At 43.9% G+C, this 19,004-nt stretch overlaps 1 protein-coding gene across 1 annotated transcript; it reads right to left on the minus strand.

Moving 5' to 3' along the window:
- Nucleotides 1-15,593: 15,593 nt before the first annotated feature.
- LOC131634001 (uncharacterized) lies at nt 15,594-16,964 on the minus strand. Its single transcript, XM_058904667.1, has one exon. The coding sequence runs from the start codon at nt 16,962-16,964 to the stop codon at nt 15,594-15,596; it is 1,371 nt and encodes a 456-aa protein (XP_058760650.1).
- Between the last annotated feature and the right edge of the window lie 2,040 nt (nt 16,965-19,004).

Genomic DNA, 19,004 nt, shown 5'->3' on the forward strand with positions numbered 1-19,004 from the left:
CATGCAATATACTACCTTAGCAAAAAGTTTACCGACTGTGAATCCCGATACTCACTGCTCGAGAAAACTTGCTGTGCTTTGGTGTGGGCTGCTCGCCGGCTGAGGCAGTATATGTTGGTTCACACCACCTTATTGATTTCCAAGATGGATCCTATCAAGTATGTTTTTGAGAAGCCCGCTCTTTCCGGAAGAGTAGCCAGGTGACAAATGATTTTGACTGAATATGATATCCAGTATACTACCCAGAAAGCCATCAAAGGTAGTGTGTTGGCAGATTATTTGGCGCATCAGCCGGTCGAAGATTATGAACCGATGAAGTTTGAATTCCCCGATGAGGATGTCTTGTACATCAGAGATTGTAACATTCCTGGACCGGAGGAATGACCCGAACCGGGATCGCGATGGACGCTCGTGTTCGATGGTGCCTCTAATGCACTTGGGAATGGTGTTGGAGCTGTAATTACTTCTCCATCAGGTTTTCATATTCCGTTTACAGCTAGAATCTGTTTTGATTGCACTAATAACATGGCTGAGTATGAAGCTTGCATCTATGGTATCGAAGCTGCGATCGATTTGCGAATCAAGTATTTGAAAGTTTATGGGGATTCTAATCTTGTCATTAGCCAGATCAATGGAGATTGGGAAACTCGCCATCAAAATCTGATTCCATACAGGGAGCATGTGATGAGACTCATTCCGTACTTTGATGAGATCACGTTCGAGCATATTTCTAGAGAAGAGAACAATCTTGCTGATGCTCTCGCTACGTTGGCTTCCATGTTCAAAGTGAAATGGGCCAATGAAGCGCCTAATATCACCATTAACAGGTTGGATGAGCCAGCATTTTGCTTTGAGGCTGATGTCGAATTGGATGGTAATCCCTGGTATCATGATATCAAAAAGTTCCTCGAAACTCAAGAGTATCCTCCCGAAGCGTCGGTGACTGATAAGAAGTTTTTGAGAAGGTTTGCAGCTAAGTTCTACCTCAACAGTGGGGTATTGTACAAGAGGCATCATGACAGTGTGTTGCTCCGATGTGTTGTTAAGGAAGAAGCTTCGAAAATTATAGAGGAGTTTGGTACCCATTCTAGTGGGCATACAATGGCTAAGAAGATCTTGAGGGCTGGTTACTATTGGTCCACTATGGAAACTGATTGTCATAACCATGTCAGAATTTGTCACAAGTGCCAGATCTATGCTGATAAAGTGCACGTGCCGCCTGTGCCTTTGAATGTCTTGACTTCTCCGTGGCCTTTTGCAATGTGGGGCATTGATATGATTGGAGAGATTAAGCCTACTGCTTCCAATGGACATCGCTTCATTTTGGTTGCCATCGATTACTTCACCAAGTGGGTTGAAGCCGCATCTTATGCGAATGTCACCAAGCAAGTGATTACTCGCTTTATCAAACACAACATAATCTTTCGTTACGGGATTCCTGAAAAGATCATTACTGATAATGGATCGAATCTCAATAACAAGTTGATGAAGGAGCTTTGTGAGTCCTTCAAGATTAAGCATCACAATTCTTCTCCGTATCGTCCAAAGATGAATGGTGCTGTTGAAGCGGCTAACAAGAACATTAAGAAGATTGTGCAGAAGATGGTAGTGACCTACCGAGATTGGCACGAGATGTTACCTTTTTCTTTGCATGGTTATCGCACCTCTGTGCGTACATCGATTGGGGCAACTCCTTTCTCGCTTGTTTATGGTATGGAAGCGGTACTGCCAGTTGAAGTTGAGATCCCTTCCTTGAGGATTATGAAAGACGTCGAGCTTGACGAGTCAGAATGGGTACAGAATCGGATGGATCAGTTGAACCTCATTGATGAGAAGCGTTTGGCAGCTATTGGACATGGTCAGGTGTACCAAAAGAAGATGAGGAAAGCTTTTGACAAGCGGGTACGACCTCAAAGCTACAAACCAGGCGATCTGGTGCTCAAAAGAATCATTCTCCCTCAAGGTGATCCTCGAGGCAAGTGGACTCCGACGTATGAAGGCCCCTTTGTTGTGCAGAAAGTGTTCTCTGGCGGTGCCATGATGCTTGCAACGATGGATGGCGAGAACTTTCCGCACCCTGTGAACGCGGATGTAGTCAAGTATGTCGCACCGAGTTCGAAAATTCATAACTCCTTCGATTTTTATCGTATGAAGTCCGTTCTGGCGGCATTTTCTTGGAAATTTTGTTAGCTTCAATTCTTCGTCACACATGCTTGTTCAGATTCTGAGCCGAAGATAGGGTTTTATCGAGTTCTTTGAGCGGTACTCACAAAATTCTGCACAGTCGCACCTGATGAATCGACGTTTCTCGTCATTCAAACGCGCGTTTTTCTTCATCGCTTATCGGATTGAGACGATTCTTGCGGCGACGAGTCAAGAATTTGGTCCTCTTCGCAGTGGCATTAGTTTCGTTCCGGAATTCAGAGCCGAACCGAGTTTCCTTAAAAACGAGCCAAAATAAGACGCACCGAGGGCAATTTGGACATTTCGCGTTGATAATATATAAACATTTTGCTCTTCACAAATCAAAGGGGGAACTCTCATAATTTCAATTCACCAAGTTTCTTCACAAACACTTTCTCCCAATTCTCTCTCAATTCTCTTGAATCAAAACCACAAATTACATAAAACTTCCATCAATATTCATCAATTTTCTTCAAGATCAAGAACATGGATTGAAGATCAAGATCGAAGTTCGAATTTCTCTTCCTCTCTCCACATAGAGTTGCGCGCCCTCCCTCTCTCTCCTTCCGGATTTTTGCTTTCGTGTGTCGCTACCGCGAAAATTAACAGAGTCGCCACTAACATATTTATCCTGAAAAGGAAGGGAATGCCAGCAAACCACAAAACAAAACAACGGTCTCACGACCAGAGAAAAGGGGTAAGGGAGTCGGTTACGCGAGGGGAAGGTATTAGCACCCCTCGCGCCCATCGTACTCGATGGTATCCACGCTTATGTCTAAACCTATGGGTGTGTAAGCAAAATGCGCTAATCTGGACTAAAATGAATGCAGAATGTAGGGAAAAGAAAGTGTTATGCTCGCACGGGCCCTACCCCGCTGCCTACGTATCTGTTTTGCAGAATCAGAGCTACCGTAGCTCGGCTAACTAATTTCTGTTTGTTTTGTGTTTTTTAGGTGAACGAGTTACATTCACACTCCGCTGCTCGACCTTTGGAGACTTATGCTTGGGAATGGAGCGGAAATAACAAGCTCTTAAGAAAAGAAAATCAAAGAGTGTGGTTTGTGTTTTAAAGAATGCATGAGGAAGACCTAAGCTAAGGGGGAAAGCTTGCTACCTAATGTTATCATACAAAGGGTACAAGTCTAAGCTAAGCTATCAACCTACGAGAAAAAAGGGGAAGCACACAATAATATCACACAAACGAGCATCCGCTCGTGAAGCAAACAAAACCAACGGTACTGACCGAATGGTAGAAAAGCGGTCCCGCCATAGCCAAGGGGAGCAGCTCAACCCAAGTCAACCAAGCATTAGACCTCGCGAAAATGATCGGGCCATAGACAAGAAGGCGGACCCTTCTCAGCAACCAAGCTACGGTGCGTGCGTACACTGAGCATCAACGTCGAGTGACATGAGCTATAGGAAAGGCGGGGGTCCGGCTGCATGAACCCTTTCCCTGACATACTCGATAACAAGATCTTGTGCAGGTTCAGAAGCAAGCAACGCGAGGCGTGCGCCTACCAAACAGACTCGATGAGACTAGGCGGGGGTTGATTACGAACCCTTGACCGCATGCCTTCCATGAGGACTTAACGGAGTGCCATATAGGACTTATTACACCGTGACTCCCTGCCGCAAAGCACAAACGTAAACACACCAACAAAAACAGAGCCTCTTTCGAGGGCTTGGCCAGATGCATGTCTAGGTCCTACTTCTCATGTTAAAGGATGATGCGAGAAAGCGATAAAATGCGAGAAAAGATAAAATGAAACGGAATCAATACCAAACGGATGATGATCCGTAAACTAGAGCGAAGCAAAGCGAAGAAACTAGAATCCCGCGAGCGAGCTAGCAAAGCAAAAGCAAATAGTCAGCACACCGATTAGCCATAAAGCGCACAAATGTCGACTCGCACGTCGAGCACAGTCACAATACACCTGCAAGAGGAACAAGCAAACCAAACAAGCAGATATAAAGTAATACAGGCGTGTCTCCAGGATGAGAGCACGACACGAGTAAATGAGATAGAATTGTATTCCGCAAGTGAAGCGGAACACTCAGGCAATGAGTATCAATCGGAGACCGTCCAAACGCCTTGCACACTAGCACACAGGTTAGAGATAACAAATATCGCAATCGGAATTGCGTTATTACCATAAAGCGAAAAGAAACGGACAAGTTATGTAAATGTAAGATAAACGATCAACATGAAAAGGAAAATCAAACATGGAGAACTTAACAAACAATCAATATCAATCGTCTCATGAGATAGCACGTTTCACAAGCTTTCCAACGATATAAAGAACGCACAAATCGGAGTTACGAGTGAAAAGATACGAAAGTTTGAAGTTAGAAAATGAAATATGAAAAAAATTACACTCAGGAACCGGTTCCTGCATAGGACAACCCGGTTCCCCATACAAAAAACCAGAGAATGAACATTTTAGAAAACTGGGAACCGGTTCCCACCTAGGGACAACCCGGTTCCTGGTACAAAAACACAGAGACTGAGAAAATAAGCAAGCTGGGAACCGGTTCCCACCTAGGGACAACCCGGTTCCTCATACAAAAAACCAGAGAACACAAAAATTAGCAAGCCAGGAACCGGTTCCCACCAAGGGACAACCCGGTTCCTGGTACTAAAAACCAGAGAATCAGCATTTTTGGATAGAGTGGGAACCGGTTCCCGCCTGGGACAACCCGGTTCCTGGCGTGTAAAAACAGATTTTTAAGCATTTTAAAGGCCTTGGAGCCATTCGCACTCAATCCAAAACGTACCATTTAAGCACAAGCAAACATCAACAACACAATTTACATGCATCCACACATCAAATAATCCACGTGTTAACAATTATGCTAAGTGCGACTCGTCAAATAGAGCAAATATCAAGCAACATTGCATCACATGCATTTATACAAACACGTGGAGTACATCACAAGCAACACAAACTATCAACAACAATTATGCACACAAAGTCAACAACAAATCACGGATCCGAACACGAACAACACAATTCATCCTCAACGGATATCAATCATATTCAATCAACATCAAATCCAATCACAATTTACATGAACACGATCAATTCGGACAAAAATACGCAAATTCACCGATCAATCATTATCAATCATCCATAAATCAAGAACAAGGAGTAGATCTAGATTTGAATTCACATATAATCAACAATTAAGCACTTAATTCAATGGTTCAAGGCTTACCGAATGAAGATCCAACCGTAGCACGAACACGAACACGATATGAACGCGAACACGACACGAACGCGACTCGATCACGAAAGCGAATCCGGAGTGGGAGAGAGAGATCGCGCGAGATCTAAGGGAGAGAGGAGGAAATTTGAACTTTGATCCTTGATTCTTCAATCCATGTTCTTGATCTTGATGAACTTTGATGAATATTGATGAAAGTTTTATGTAATTTGTGGTTTTGATTTAAGAGAATTGAGAGAGAATTGAGAGAATATGTTTGTGAAAATTGGTGAGTTGAAATTATGAGAGTCCTCCCCTAAATTTGTGAAGAGCAAAGTGTTTATATATTGTCAACGCGAAATGTCTAAATTGCCCTCGGTTCGTCTTGTTTTGGCTCGTTTTTAAGGAAACTCGGTTCGGCTCTGAATCTCGGAACGAAACCAACGTCCACTCGAAGGTGACTAAAATCGTAGATCATAGCCGCGAGAATCGCCTCAAACGGATAAGCGACGAAGAAAATACGCGCGTTTGAATGACGAGAAACGTCGGTCCAAACAAACGCGACCGTGCAGAATTTTGCGCGTACCGCTCAAAGAACTCGATAAAACCTCATCTTCGGCTCAGAATCCGACCTGGCATGTGTGACGAAGAATCGAAGCTAACGAAATTTCCAAGAAAATGCCACCGGAATGGGCTTCATACGATAAAAATCGAAGAAGTTATGAATTTTCAAACTCGGTGCGACACACTCGAAAACATACTTTTCACTGAAAAATCAAGGCGTTCTTCAAAATGCTGGGAATTTTTGGTGCATAATTGGTCTTAGGTCCGAACATATAAAATCTTGGTAATGATAGTACGGAGCTCCAGTTAAATTTTCAAGCGAATCCGACGAGCGGATTGTGAGATATGAATTTTTTATTGTCCGAAAATCCTACATTCAGCACCGTTTTTCACTGCGAAACCTCAAGTAATTTGCAAATTCGACGACCTTCTTCAAAGAATTAGCTTCCGAGCCGAACACGAAAGTTGTAGACATCGTCGAAACAGTCAAGATAACGCGGGAACTTAGTTCATATCACCTTCCAAATATGACTTGCGAATTTTTTCTCGTATTTCCACTGTTTAAACCATTTTTCACGCCTTTCTTCTTGAACCCATGAAAACTCTTTATTATTTTTCTTCAATTTTTGAATGACGAAATAAACGTAATTATTAAATTATAGCTCAAATAAAGAGGGCAAATTTTGGGGTGCAACAGCTGCCCCTATTCAAACTTCTTGAACCTGACGAGTGAGAAACGAAAGTTTCGAACCGTTGAGGTGGAAGGAGATTGAATACCAGAATGAACTCGAAAATTTGCGCTCTTGATCAATAGAAGATTCCATCTTGAAATGAAGAAGGAATGTACCACCCCGCAGGCGAGGAGAAAAAACTTCAATTGATCCGGATAATAAATATGCTCCAACTTGTGAAAAAGGAGGAACGGGCACCCACAGGCAGGGGAAACACTTCAAATGATCTGGTTATCAAGAGAAGGAACATCTCGAATGATCTGAGTATCAAACGTAGCAGATGTCTCCGAACTTGCATCGGGATAGATGTCTTAGGTCGATCTGGGAATCGAAGGAGATACGCCGGTTGATCTGGATATCAACAGGTAATAGGTATCTCTGATCTGGGAATCAAGATCTGGGAATCTGGGAAGACATCTCTTCTGATGCAATTAAATCATCAGGTAGATATTCCTACTAATCTGGGAATTAGTGGCTAGCTCCTTCGTAAGACCACGGGGATCCGGAGGCGGTTCTTTCAACTGAACTGGTAATCAGGATAAGAACAATATCTCTTCCGAACTGTGTACGCCGGGGAAAGAATGCCTTTAAACTGATCTAGACATGATGCTAGAAAATAAGTAGGACAATCTTCATCTGAAGGACAAAGTCGATCAGGCAAACATCTCCATCTGATCTGATGATATCAGTGGCTTGCTCCTTAGTAAGATCTCGGGGATCCGGAGGCGGTTCCTTCAACTAATCTGAAACTGGATATTAGGATAGGAACGGATGTTTCTTCCGAACTGTGTACGCCGGGTAAAGAAAACGTCTTCAACTGATGGTTAAGCATCAGGACTGGGCAAACGAATTTCTTCTTCTGAACGAACTAAATCGTCAGGGAGTAGATATTTCCAACTGATCTGATGTAACAGAAGGCTTGCTCCTTCGGAAGATCTTGGGAGATCCGGAGGCGGTTCCTTCAACTGAAAGTCTGATTTATCAGGAATAGGAACAAATATCTTCCACCGATCTGGGGACATCGGGAATAGGAATGTCTTTGAACTGATCTGAACTACGTCAGAAAATAAGTAGAACAATCCTCTTCTGCATGACAAAGCATCAGGATAAGCGCCTGTAATGACTAGGCGAATATTGCTCTCTGGGGAGCATTTGAAATCTGGGTAACTTTCCTGCAGAAAAGAGACAGACATGATATGATTTATGCATGATGCATGTATGAATGTGTATGGAATAACGTTCCCGAGAAGGAAGACGCTACACGCTTTTGCGAATGCTATGCAAATGATGCATGATTCAGACGCTGCTTGGGGAAACAGCGGAGGAGCACTGAATTGCTGAAGAAGTCCTGGAGAGAGTATGGAACTCTGCGGGGAGGACAAGATGAGTGACCAGAAGTCACAAACTGCGAGCTGGCAAAGATGGATCAGAAATCTGCTGGAGACGATCAAATCTGGATGCGAGCTCTGCTTGGGGAATGAATCCTGCTTGAGGATAAGAGCATCCCACTGAACTCGGGGAATATCCTGGCGAACCTTGCTGGGGAAGCCAATCTTCGATACACTGGGGATGTGGAGATAAGAGCAAGTCATAAAGATAACTCTGGTGAGGAGTGACAGACTTGCTAGGGGATAAAGTATTCCGCTGGGGAAATCCTCGAAGGATGCAGATTCTGCTGAAGATGCATGCGAACCTCTGCTAAGGAGAGAACTCAGTGGGGAAGATGAATACTTCCGCATATCGATCCGCTAGGGATACGAGAAATCCGCTGGGGATAAGGAACTTAGCATAAGAACCTTTTGTTAAGACAACTCCACTGGGGCATAAGATGACTCTTGTGGGGAAAATAGGTCAATCTGTTGGGGAGAGAAGCAGTCCGCTGGGGAATAAGATGACTCTCCTGGGGAAAACAGGTTAATCTGTTGGGGAGAGAAACGCTCTACTGGGGAGAATGAGGAATTCGGGCAAGGAACCTCATTAAGAGCTTACTAGGGAATCAGATACCATTCAATCATGATTCAACTTGGGGAGAAGATATTCCACCGGGGAATAAGGCTTCTGAAACACGGAGTTTGCATTGAGACGTGCTTTGCTGAGGATATGAAATGAAGAAATCTCCTTCATGCGCACTCAGCTAGAGAGAATGAGGAAATTTCATTAAGATGCGCTTAGCTGGGGAGTGAGAACCTCCTGTTTGGATAGATCCACCAACGCGCAGACATAGCATACTTGAAAGGATGGTACCTGCGAGGTAAACACATGAAGACGCCCCAAGATATAGCATGGCATCTTGGTTACACAAGACTTCGAAGCAAATTCAAGGTTTTTTATCATTTCTAATCATGTATTGTAAAAGCAATGCAGTTTTCATATGCAAAGTTTAACACAAACTCAGGACGTTTTATGCAAACAAAACAGTAAAAGAAAACAGCTGTTTAAGATAGAAAGATCTTTATTAATTGAGAACGAAAGCGCTCGTAAGAAAGGCATATAATTTTCAGAAGTAGTTCCTAGTAAGAGGTAACCACACAATTTTTGAATACAAGAGAAATGGCAATGTGAAACGGATATCCATTAGTTTCGATCCCGCTATCACTTTTATAATCTCGACGTTCTCATCTCCTTGCTTTGGAAGACCGTACTCATTAGGATTGATCACTGCCCGATCTGATAATGTCACCGAACTTGTGGACCCGACGGGGTTTGGTGGGTGCTTTAGGGATTTGAGTTGCCAGGTGCAAACTCAAGAACACGGAGTCTTGCTTATCCCTCGGTCGGGAGCCCTAAACACGACGATTGGAATTGGAGAATGCTTTAGGGATTTGAGTTGCCAGGTGCAAACTCAAGAACACGGAGTCTTGCTTATCCCTCGGTCGGGAGCCCTAAACACGTATGAAGAGTGATTGCCATGGTGGCATGCGAGATGTAGTCGTTCGCTTTTGTCCCTTTTTTTGCCTAAGCCGCCCTTTCGGGTTTTCAACTTAGCGGGTATATTTGTTTCTTTTTCATTCTTTTGCCTGATTCATTTTCTTTTATCTTTTTTCTTTCTTCTTTTTTCTTTCTTTTTTTCTTCTTTTTTTATCAGGTCTATGCGAAGTATTTTTTGACTACATCTGCGTTCACAGGGTGCGGAAAGTTCTCGCCATCCATTGTTGCAAGCATCATGGCGCCGCCAGAGAATACTTTTTGCACAACAAAGGGGCCTTCATACGTCGGAGTCCACTTGCCTCGAGGATCGCCTTGAGGGAGAATGATTCTTTTGAGTACCAGATCACCTGGCTTGTAGCTTTGGGGTCGCACCCGCTTGTCAAAAGCTTTCCTCATCTTCTTTTGGTACACCTGACCATGTCCAATGGCCGCTAAGCGTTTTTCATCAATGAGGTTCAACTGATCCATCCGATTTTGTACCCATTCTGACTCGTCAAGCTCGACGTCTTTCATAATCCTCAAGGAAGGAATCTCAACTTCAACAGGCAATACCGCTTCCATGCCATAAACAAGTGAGAAAGGAGTTGCTTCAGTCGATGTACGCACAGAGGTGCGATAGCCATGCAAGGCGAAAGGCAACATCTCGTGCCAATCTCGGTAGGTCACTACCATCTTCTGCACAATCTTCTTAATGTTCTTGTTGGCCGCTTCAACAGCGCCATTCATCTTTGGACGGTACGGAGAAGAATTGTGATGCTTGATCTTGAAGGACTCGCAAAGCTCCTTCATCATCTTGTTATTGAGATTTGATCCATTATCAGTAATGATCTTCTCAGGAATCCCATAACGACAGATTATATTATGCTTGATAAAGCGAGTAATCACTTGCTTGGTGACATTCGCATAAGATGCGGCTTCAACCCACTTGGTGAAGTAATCGATGGCAACCAAAATGAAGCGATGCCCATTAGAAGCAGTAGGCTTAATCTCTCCAATCATATCAATGCCCCTCATTGCAAAAGGCCACGGAGAAGTCAAAACATTCAACGGCACAGGCGGCACGTGCACTTTGTCAGCATAAATCTGGCACTTGTGACAAATTCTGACATGGTTATGACAATCAGTTTCCATAGTGGACCAATAGTAACCAGCCCTCAAGATCTTCTTAGCCATTGTATGCCCACTTGAATGGGTACCAAACTCGCCTTCGTGCATTTCCTCTATGATTTTTGAAGCTTCTTCCTTCACAACACATCGGAGCAACACACCGTCATGATGCCTCTTGTACAATACACCACCGTTGAGGTAAAACTTAGCTGCAAACCTTCTCAGAAACTTCTTATCAGTCACCGACGCTTCGGGAGGATACTCTTGAGTTTCGAGGAACTTTTTGATATCATGATACCAGGGATTACCATCCAACTCAATATCAGCCTCAAAGCAAAATGCTGGCTCGTCCAATCTGTTGATGGTGATGTTAGGCGCTTCATTGGCCCATTTCACTTTGAACATGGAAGCCAAGGTAGCGAGAGCATCAGCAAGATTGTTCTCTTCTCTAGAAATATGCTCGAATGTGATCTCATCAAAATACGGAATGAGTCTCATCACATGCTCCCTGTATGGAATCAGATTCTGATGGCGAGTTTCCCAATCTCCATTGATCTGGCTAATGACAAGATTGGAATCCCCATAAACTTTCAAGTACTTGATTCGCAAATCAATCGCAGCTTCGATACCATAAATGCAGGCTTCATATTCAGCCATGTTATTAGTGCAATCAAAACAGATTCTGGCTGTAAATGGAATATGAAAACCTGATGGAGAAGTAATTACAGCTCCAACACCATTCCCGAGTGCATTAGAGGCACCATCGAACACGAGCGTCCATCGCGATCCTGGTTCGGGTCCTTCCTCTGGTCCGGGAATGTTACAATCTCTGATGTACAAGACATCCTCATCGGGGAATTCAAACTTCATCGGTTCATAATCTTCGACCGGCTGATGCGCAAGATAATCCGCCAACACACCACCTTTGATAGCTTTCTGGGTAGTATACTGGATATCATATTCAGTCAAAATCATTTGCCACCTGGCTACTCTTCCGGAAAGAGCGGGCTTCTCAAAGACATACTTAATAGGATCCATCTTGGAAATCAGTAAGGTGGTGTGAACCAACATATACTGCCTCAGCCGGCGAGCAGCCCACACCAAAGCACAGCAAGTTTTCTCGAGCAGTGAGTATCGGGATTCACAGTCGGTAAACTTTTTGCTAAGGTAGTATATTGCATGCTCTTTTCGGCCAGACTCGTCATGTTGACCCAGCACACATCCCATTGAATTTTCAAGAACTGTGAGGTACATAATCAAAGGCCTTCCTGGAACTGGAGGCATTAGTATCGGAGGTTCCTGCAGATACTCTTTCACTTTTTCGAATGCTTTTTGACAATCATTATTCCACCTGGCTGTCTGATCTTTTCTTAGTAATTTGAATATTGGTTCACAAGTGGCCGTAAGATGAGAGATGAATCTAGCAATGTAGTTCAATCTCCCTAAGAAACCACGAACCTCTTTTTCTGTTCTCGGCTCAGGCATCTCTTGTATAGCTTTTATTTTCGCAGGATCGACCTCAATACCTTTCCCACTAACAACAAAGCCCAACAACTTTCCGGATCGCACTCCGAAAGTGCATTTGTTCGGATTCAACCTCAGTCTGAATTTCCGAAGCCTTTCAAACAACTTCTGCAAGTGAACCAAGTGCTCTTCTTCAGTGTGAGACTTTGCAATCATGTCGTCAACATACACTTCAATCTCTTTGTGAATCATGTCGTGAAAAAGAGTCACCATGGCGCGCTGATACGTTGCCCCTGCGTTTTTCAACCCAAAAGGCATGACTTTATAGCAGAAAGTTCCCCACGGTGTGATAAACGTTGTTTTCTCCATGTCTTCTGGTGCCATCTTGATCTGATTGTATCCAGAGAAGCCATCCATGAAGGAAAACACTTTGAAAGGAGCAGTATTATCCACCAACACATCAATGTGAGGAAGAGGAAAATCATCCTTTGGACTCGCCCTATTAAGATCTCTGTAGTCCACACACATCCTGACCTTTCCGTCCTTCTTAGGCACAGGAACAATATTCGCAACCCATGGCGGGTAATTCACAACTTGCAGAAAGTCAGCATCAAATTGTTTCTCAACCTCTTTCTTAATCTTCTCAGACATATCTGGGCGAGTCCTTCGAAGCTTCTGTTTGACAGGAGGACTATCTTCCTTGAGAGGTAGACGATGTACCACAATATCTGTATCGAGACCAGGCATATCCTCATAGGACCAAGCAAAGATATCCGCATACTCTTTCAACATAACAATAAGCCTCTGCTTCACACTATTCTCAAGCGCAGCCCCTATCTTGACTTCTCGGACCTGCTCTTTAGTACCAACATTTACCATCTCGATTACCTCTTGATGCGGCTGAATCGCTTTCTTTTCCTGTTTCAACAATCTAGCCAACTCGTCGGGAAGATCACAATCTTCATAAGCTTCCTCCTCGGCTTGGTAGATCGGATTGTCAAAATCATAATAAGCAATAGCGGAACTGTTACCAATGAAATCCGTGGTAGTGGAACATCTGCATGATTGATGTTTTTATTTTAGTTTTATTTTTATTAAGCTATGTGCAAGTGTGTGCAAAAAACATTGCCATTTAAAGGAAAAAGTTAAAAAAGAAAGACAAAGAGCAAAACATTTGAATGCAAAAACGTCCTTTTATTTCATGATTAACTTTGAAAATGCGAACTGCATGGCCCTACAAATGATTCACTACGCCTTGGGCAGAGCGTAGGAATTATGTCATGATAAGAAAAGTAAAAACAAGGAATTTACTCCTGAGCTTGTGTAACTTGAATGACATCTTCAATTGTCCAGTTGCGAGGCATCTCCCCAGGAATACTTGGACGAATCCAGCTATCAAAGTCACAATCACTATCCACCTCTTCACCATTGACAATGGCATTCACGGTTGGACCCCCATGGGCAGGCATCGGATTGTTGACAATATTGGGTGTAGGAGTAAATTGAATAATCTTTTGGTCCAACAAATCTTGGACTTTGTTCTTCAACGCAATGCACCTCTCTGTATCATGCCCAACGGCACCTGAATGAAAAGCACATCGTGCATTCGCATTGTAATTCGGAGATTGTGTGTCCGGAGCATTCGGAGCATCTCTCAAAGTAATCTTTTCAATCTTAAGCAAATGTTGCAGCACCTGAGCATAGGTCATAGGAATCGGATCAATCTTTCTGTGAGGCCTAGTCCTGGGAGGATAGCGATCATTACTGGAACGCTGTCCCTGCTGATGTTGTTGTTGTGGTACTGGGATCATGACAGCATTGACATGTGAATTATTTCTCCCTGAACCTCTTCTTCCATATATGGCATCAGCATTTCCTTCTTTCCTTCTGGCATAACCTTCAGCTTGCTTCTTACCACCAGTGGAGTTAGAAGAAGCTCCCAACTGAATTTTCCCCATCTTGAGGCCCATCTCAACTCGTTCACCATATCTCACCATTTCAGAAAAGTTTGCTGAAGCACTACAAGCCAAGTAATAGTGTCCAGACAAAGTACTGGTAAACATGTCAATCATCTCACGTTCAGTCATTGGTGGCTGAACCCTCGCAGCTAACTCACGCCATTTCTGAGCATACTCCTTGAAGGAATCTTTAGGACTTTGAACCAAACTCTGAAGTTGAGTTCGATTCGGCGCCATGTCAACATTATACTGATAATGCTTAATGAAAGCCTCCACAAGATCTCTCCAGGAATGGATATGAGTACGCTCCAGCTGAACATACCACTCCAAAGAAGCCCCAGCAAGACTATCCTGGAAGAAGTGCATCAGAAAACCTTCATCCTCAGAGTATACCGACATCTTTCGATAATATGCCTTAACATGAGTCATAGGACAAGTCGCCCCATTGTACTTGTCAAAAGATGGAACTTTGAATTTTGGCGGGATCCTCACACCAGGAACCAACCCCAAGTCATTGATATCCATGCCTAACACCCCTTTGCCTTCAACAGCTCTGAGACGTTCTTCAATCAGACGATACCTTTCAACCTCATCATGCGCACCCCCAGCACTGTGCCTTGATAGCTGATCAAAGTTCTCAACATCGAAATCCAGATTACCACGGTTCTGAGTATCTCTCCTTCCCAACAGACGAGACGGAGGTGGAGGTGGAAACCCCTGATGCTGATTGAAAGGATTATAGTGTCCTCCCATACGAGCAAACTCATTCGGATCATGGTGATCATCAATCCTACCAGATACATCCTCAAACAGCCCTTGGCGTCCTTCATTCTCATTCCTTCTAGAATTCTCGACGAGAACTCGCAAGTCATCCTGCCCCTTGGTCACATTAGTCAATGCTTCCATAAACTGCGCCATCTGCGCATTCATCTGCTCTGTCAGCTAAGCTCTCATCTCTGCCATCTGTTCTTGAATCTGTTCCATCTGCCTTCTCTGATTGCTCCTAGTCGGATACGGGTGATTAGCCGTCTTAGAACTCCTTCTAGTAACAAAGCAGCAAGACATGAGATATAAGACCTGCAAAACCTGCAAATATATGACATGTATGATATATGAATGATATGCATGAAATGTTTGTCAATTTTCAGGTATCCAAGAGTTCATCCCACTCTCAGATAGGACATAGAAACCCTGATACAGAATATATTCGAACAATAATCCACGCACGAGAATAATTCAACAAACTGAGCATATTTCATTCAAACATAACCGAGAATTTGAGTTCATACAAACAAAACACATAACCGTGTCACAAAGTGCTTATAAGGCATACAAAAGAAATCCAGAATAACAAAATGCGACCCCATCCAACAATCCTGGACATGGGCGACAAACATCAAGAATACACATCAAATCAAACCCCTAAACCAAACAAATCCAAACCACAGCAGCACTAGGATCGTCTGACAACAGAATGAGCTCCTCCATCTCCTCTCCGCTGGGACCGGAAGCTTGCAAGCTCTTCTTCAAGTCTAGCTGACTTGGCTTTCTCTTCCATCAACTGTTGTTCTGAATCCTGCATCCTTCTCTTGCTATTGCTTTCGGACCTTCGCAACTTCGCACATTCCTGCTGTTTTCGGTACAAGTTTTCATGAGATCGCCTTTGGGCACGTGTCATGCTTGAACCTTCACCTTGCGCATGCTTGAGCTTACGAGCCAATTCCGCCTTTTCGCGATCTTGAAAATACCTCTCCAAGCCAACCTCATTGTCCTTTGCTCTTAGTCTGATGTTGTCCGCTTCAGTTTGAATATAGAGTTCAGCCGCAACGGTATCAGATAAAACCACGGGAGGTTGCTCATACAATGGACATGACCTAGCAAATGGCAACAACAGACTTGCCACTCTTGCTTCAACCCACTTGCGGTAAGGACCCATAGCAATAGGAACTTTCTTGCTCAACGTATTCTGATCTCTCTTGTGAACTTTGGTCCAAGCATACGCTATCTTTTCTAGCTCCAGAGGATCTTTACCATCAGCAAAGTACACTGATTCAAATGCTTCTACATCATTCTGAGCCCTTTCCATTGCATATCCCAATTGACGATAGGCGAGTGTGGGATTGTAACTAATGCAACCTCTGGTTCCCATGAGAGGAACGTTGGGATATGGACCGCAACTAGTGATGATGTTCCAAATCTTCCCCACACAATAGTTCCACCTGATGTCATAAGATGTGAGGTTAACAATCCTATCTGACCACTTAAGAGAACTCTTCTTGAGCACAAAAGGTCCTCTCACCGGCAAATGCAACATGAACCACTGATACAACAACGGAAGACAAGAATCAACAACATATCCTCCCTTCTTACTTCTCGAATGGATCGAAAAATAAGCGTCTGCAAGCAACGTTGGCACGGGGTTTTTGTTCATAAAGACACAAATTGCCGCCAAACTCACAAAGTTTCCTCTTGAAGGGAATAAAACAATGCCATAAATCATGATAGCAAGCAAGCGACTAAAATCAACCCACTGCTCCTTCTTCGCTGCATCCTCAGCCCTACTGATCAAAAAGCAAAGATAGAAACCAGAAACACCGCCCGATGACTTCCAATTTCTTTCCACCTCCTTTATACCCATGTGAAGAGCTTCAGCTATTTTTTCAAATCTCACAACCTCGGGAACTCGAATGAAAGGTACATCATCAGTGATTTGGATGTTGAGTATGTAAGAAAACTCCTCGAGTGTTGGCACCAGTTGATAATCCTGAAATGTAAAACACCTCAACTGTGGATCATAGAACTGAAACAGGGTGATCAAAGCCATTGGATCGAAAGATGTCTTGAGGATGGAGAGCAAATTGCCATAACCATGATTGAAGTCACGAAGAACCTCCCCTTCCAACCGAGAACTCAAACCAATCAACCCCGAAACATCAATATCCGGAATCTTATAAGCTCTGGTGTGCCTTGTACGCTCCTTGACAGTATCAGTGGGAATGTCCATCTTCAACTTGGGTGAACTCCTGAATATCCCTGAAAATATGACATGCAAATGCTTATTATTATACTTTTTTTGCGTTTCTTTTGGAAATAAATATGCTATGATGCAAAGTGGTGGGACTTGTTGCCGCCCACCAGGCATTCTGGACTGCCAGTAACACACATAATACAGAGCCAAAGGTTCGGCCCCCAAATGGTATACCATACGGAACACGGAATGTCAATCTACAGAACCAAAGCCCGTAGTCACAACACACTGGAACAGAACACAGACTACCACTCGAACAAGAACCATAGTACCCCACGAACAGGAACCAACAGTACACTCGAACAAGAACAGCGGTAACCCTCGAACAAGAACAGCGGTAACCCACGAACAAGAACAGCGGTAACCCACGAACAAGATCCGAAGTCACCATCAATGTACCTGTTAAGCAATGATTGATTCCCGCCCCACTCACGGGTAAATCTAGGCCAAGGTAGGTCAAAAAAGCCAACAGAGGATCGAATGTAGGCGCTATCATACGATATTGCCTCATTCCACCAAGCTCTGCCCGTGGATACGTGATCAGATCAATCAGGCATACACCTTCTGTCCGTCATGGCCACTCTAGTCCTAGTTCCTATGGTATCACTCATAGCCTGGGTATTGGGCCTTTTACCTCTTGAAACACCCACCCACAGATAGAAATCCAGACAGTCCAGAATATGATGCAGAAAAGTAAAAGCGCACATAGAATGCAATGCAAACAGGTAAATATGCAAAGCAGTAAAAACACCCAAAGATAAACACACAAGCGCTAGGATCGACTCGCTAGGTCCGGACCAGCAACAGGTCGAGACGTCCCCAGCAGAGTCGCCAGCTGTCGCTACCGCGAAAATTAACAGAGTCGCCACTAACATATTTATCCTGAAAAGGAAGGGAATGCCAGCAAACCACAAAACAAAACAACGGTCTCACGACCAGAGAAAAGGGGTAAGGGAGTCGGTTACGCGAGGGGAAGGTATTAGCACCCCTCGCGCCCATCGTACTCGATGGTATCCACGCTTATGTCTAAACCTATGGGTGTGTAAGCAAAATGCGCTAATCTGGACTAAAATGAATGCAGAATGTAGGGAAAAGAAAGTGTTATGCTCGCACGGGCCCTACCCCGCTGCCTACGTATCTGTTTTGCAGAATCAGAGCTACCGTAGCTCGGCTAACTAATTTCTGTTTGTTTTGTGTTTTTTAGGTGAACGAGTTACATTCACACTCCGCTGCTCGACCTTTGGAGACTTATGCTTGGGAATGGAGCGGAAATAACAAGCTCTTAAGAAAAGAAAATCAAAGAGTGTGGTTTGTGTTTTAAAGAATGCATGAGGAAGACCTAAGCTAAGGGGGAAAGCTTGCTACCTAATGTTATCATACAAAGGGTACAAGTCTAAGCTAAGCTATCAACCTACGAGAAAAAAGGGGAAGCACACAATAATATCACACAAACGAGCATCCGCTCGTGAAGCAAACAAAACCAACGGTACTGACCGAATGGTAGAAAAGCGGTCCCGCCATAGCCAAGGGGAGCAGCTCAACCCAAGTCAACCAAGCATTAGACCTCGCGAAAATGATCGGGCCATAGACAAGAAGGCGGACCCTTCTCAGCAACCAAGCCGTCACGGATCGTAAAGGAAAACGGTGCGTGCGTACACCGAGCATCAACGTCGAGTGACATGAGCTATAGGAAAGGCGGGGGTCCGGCTGCATGAACCCTTTCCCTGACATACTCGATAACAAGATCTTGTGCAGGTTCAGAAGCAAGCAACGCGAGGCGTGCGCCTACCAAACAGACTCGATGAGACTAGGCGGGGGTTGATTACGAACCCTTGA

Source organism: Vicia villosa, unplaced genomic scaffold (assembly GCF_029867415.1).
Source record: "Vicia villosa cultivar HV-30 ecotype Madison, WI unplaced genomic scaffold, Vvil1.0 ctg.001202F_1_1_3, whole genome shotgun sequence".
NCBI classification, from domain to species: domain Eukaryota; kingdom Viridiplantae; phylum Streptophyta; class Magnoliopsida; order Fabales; family Fabaceae; genus Vicia; species Vicia villosa.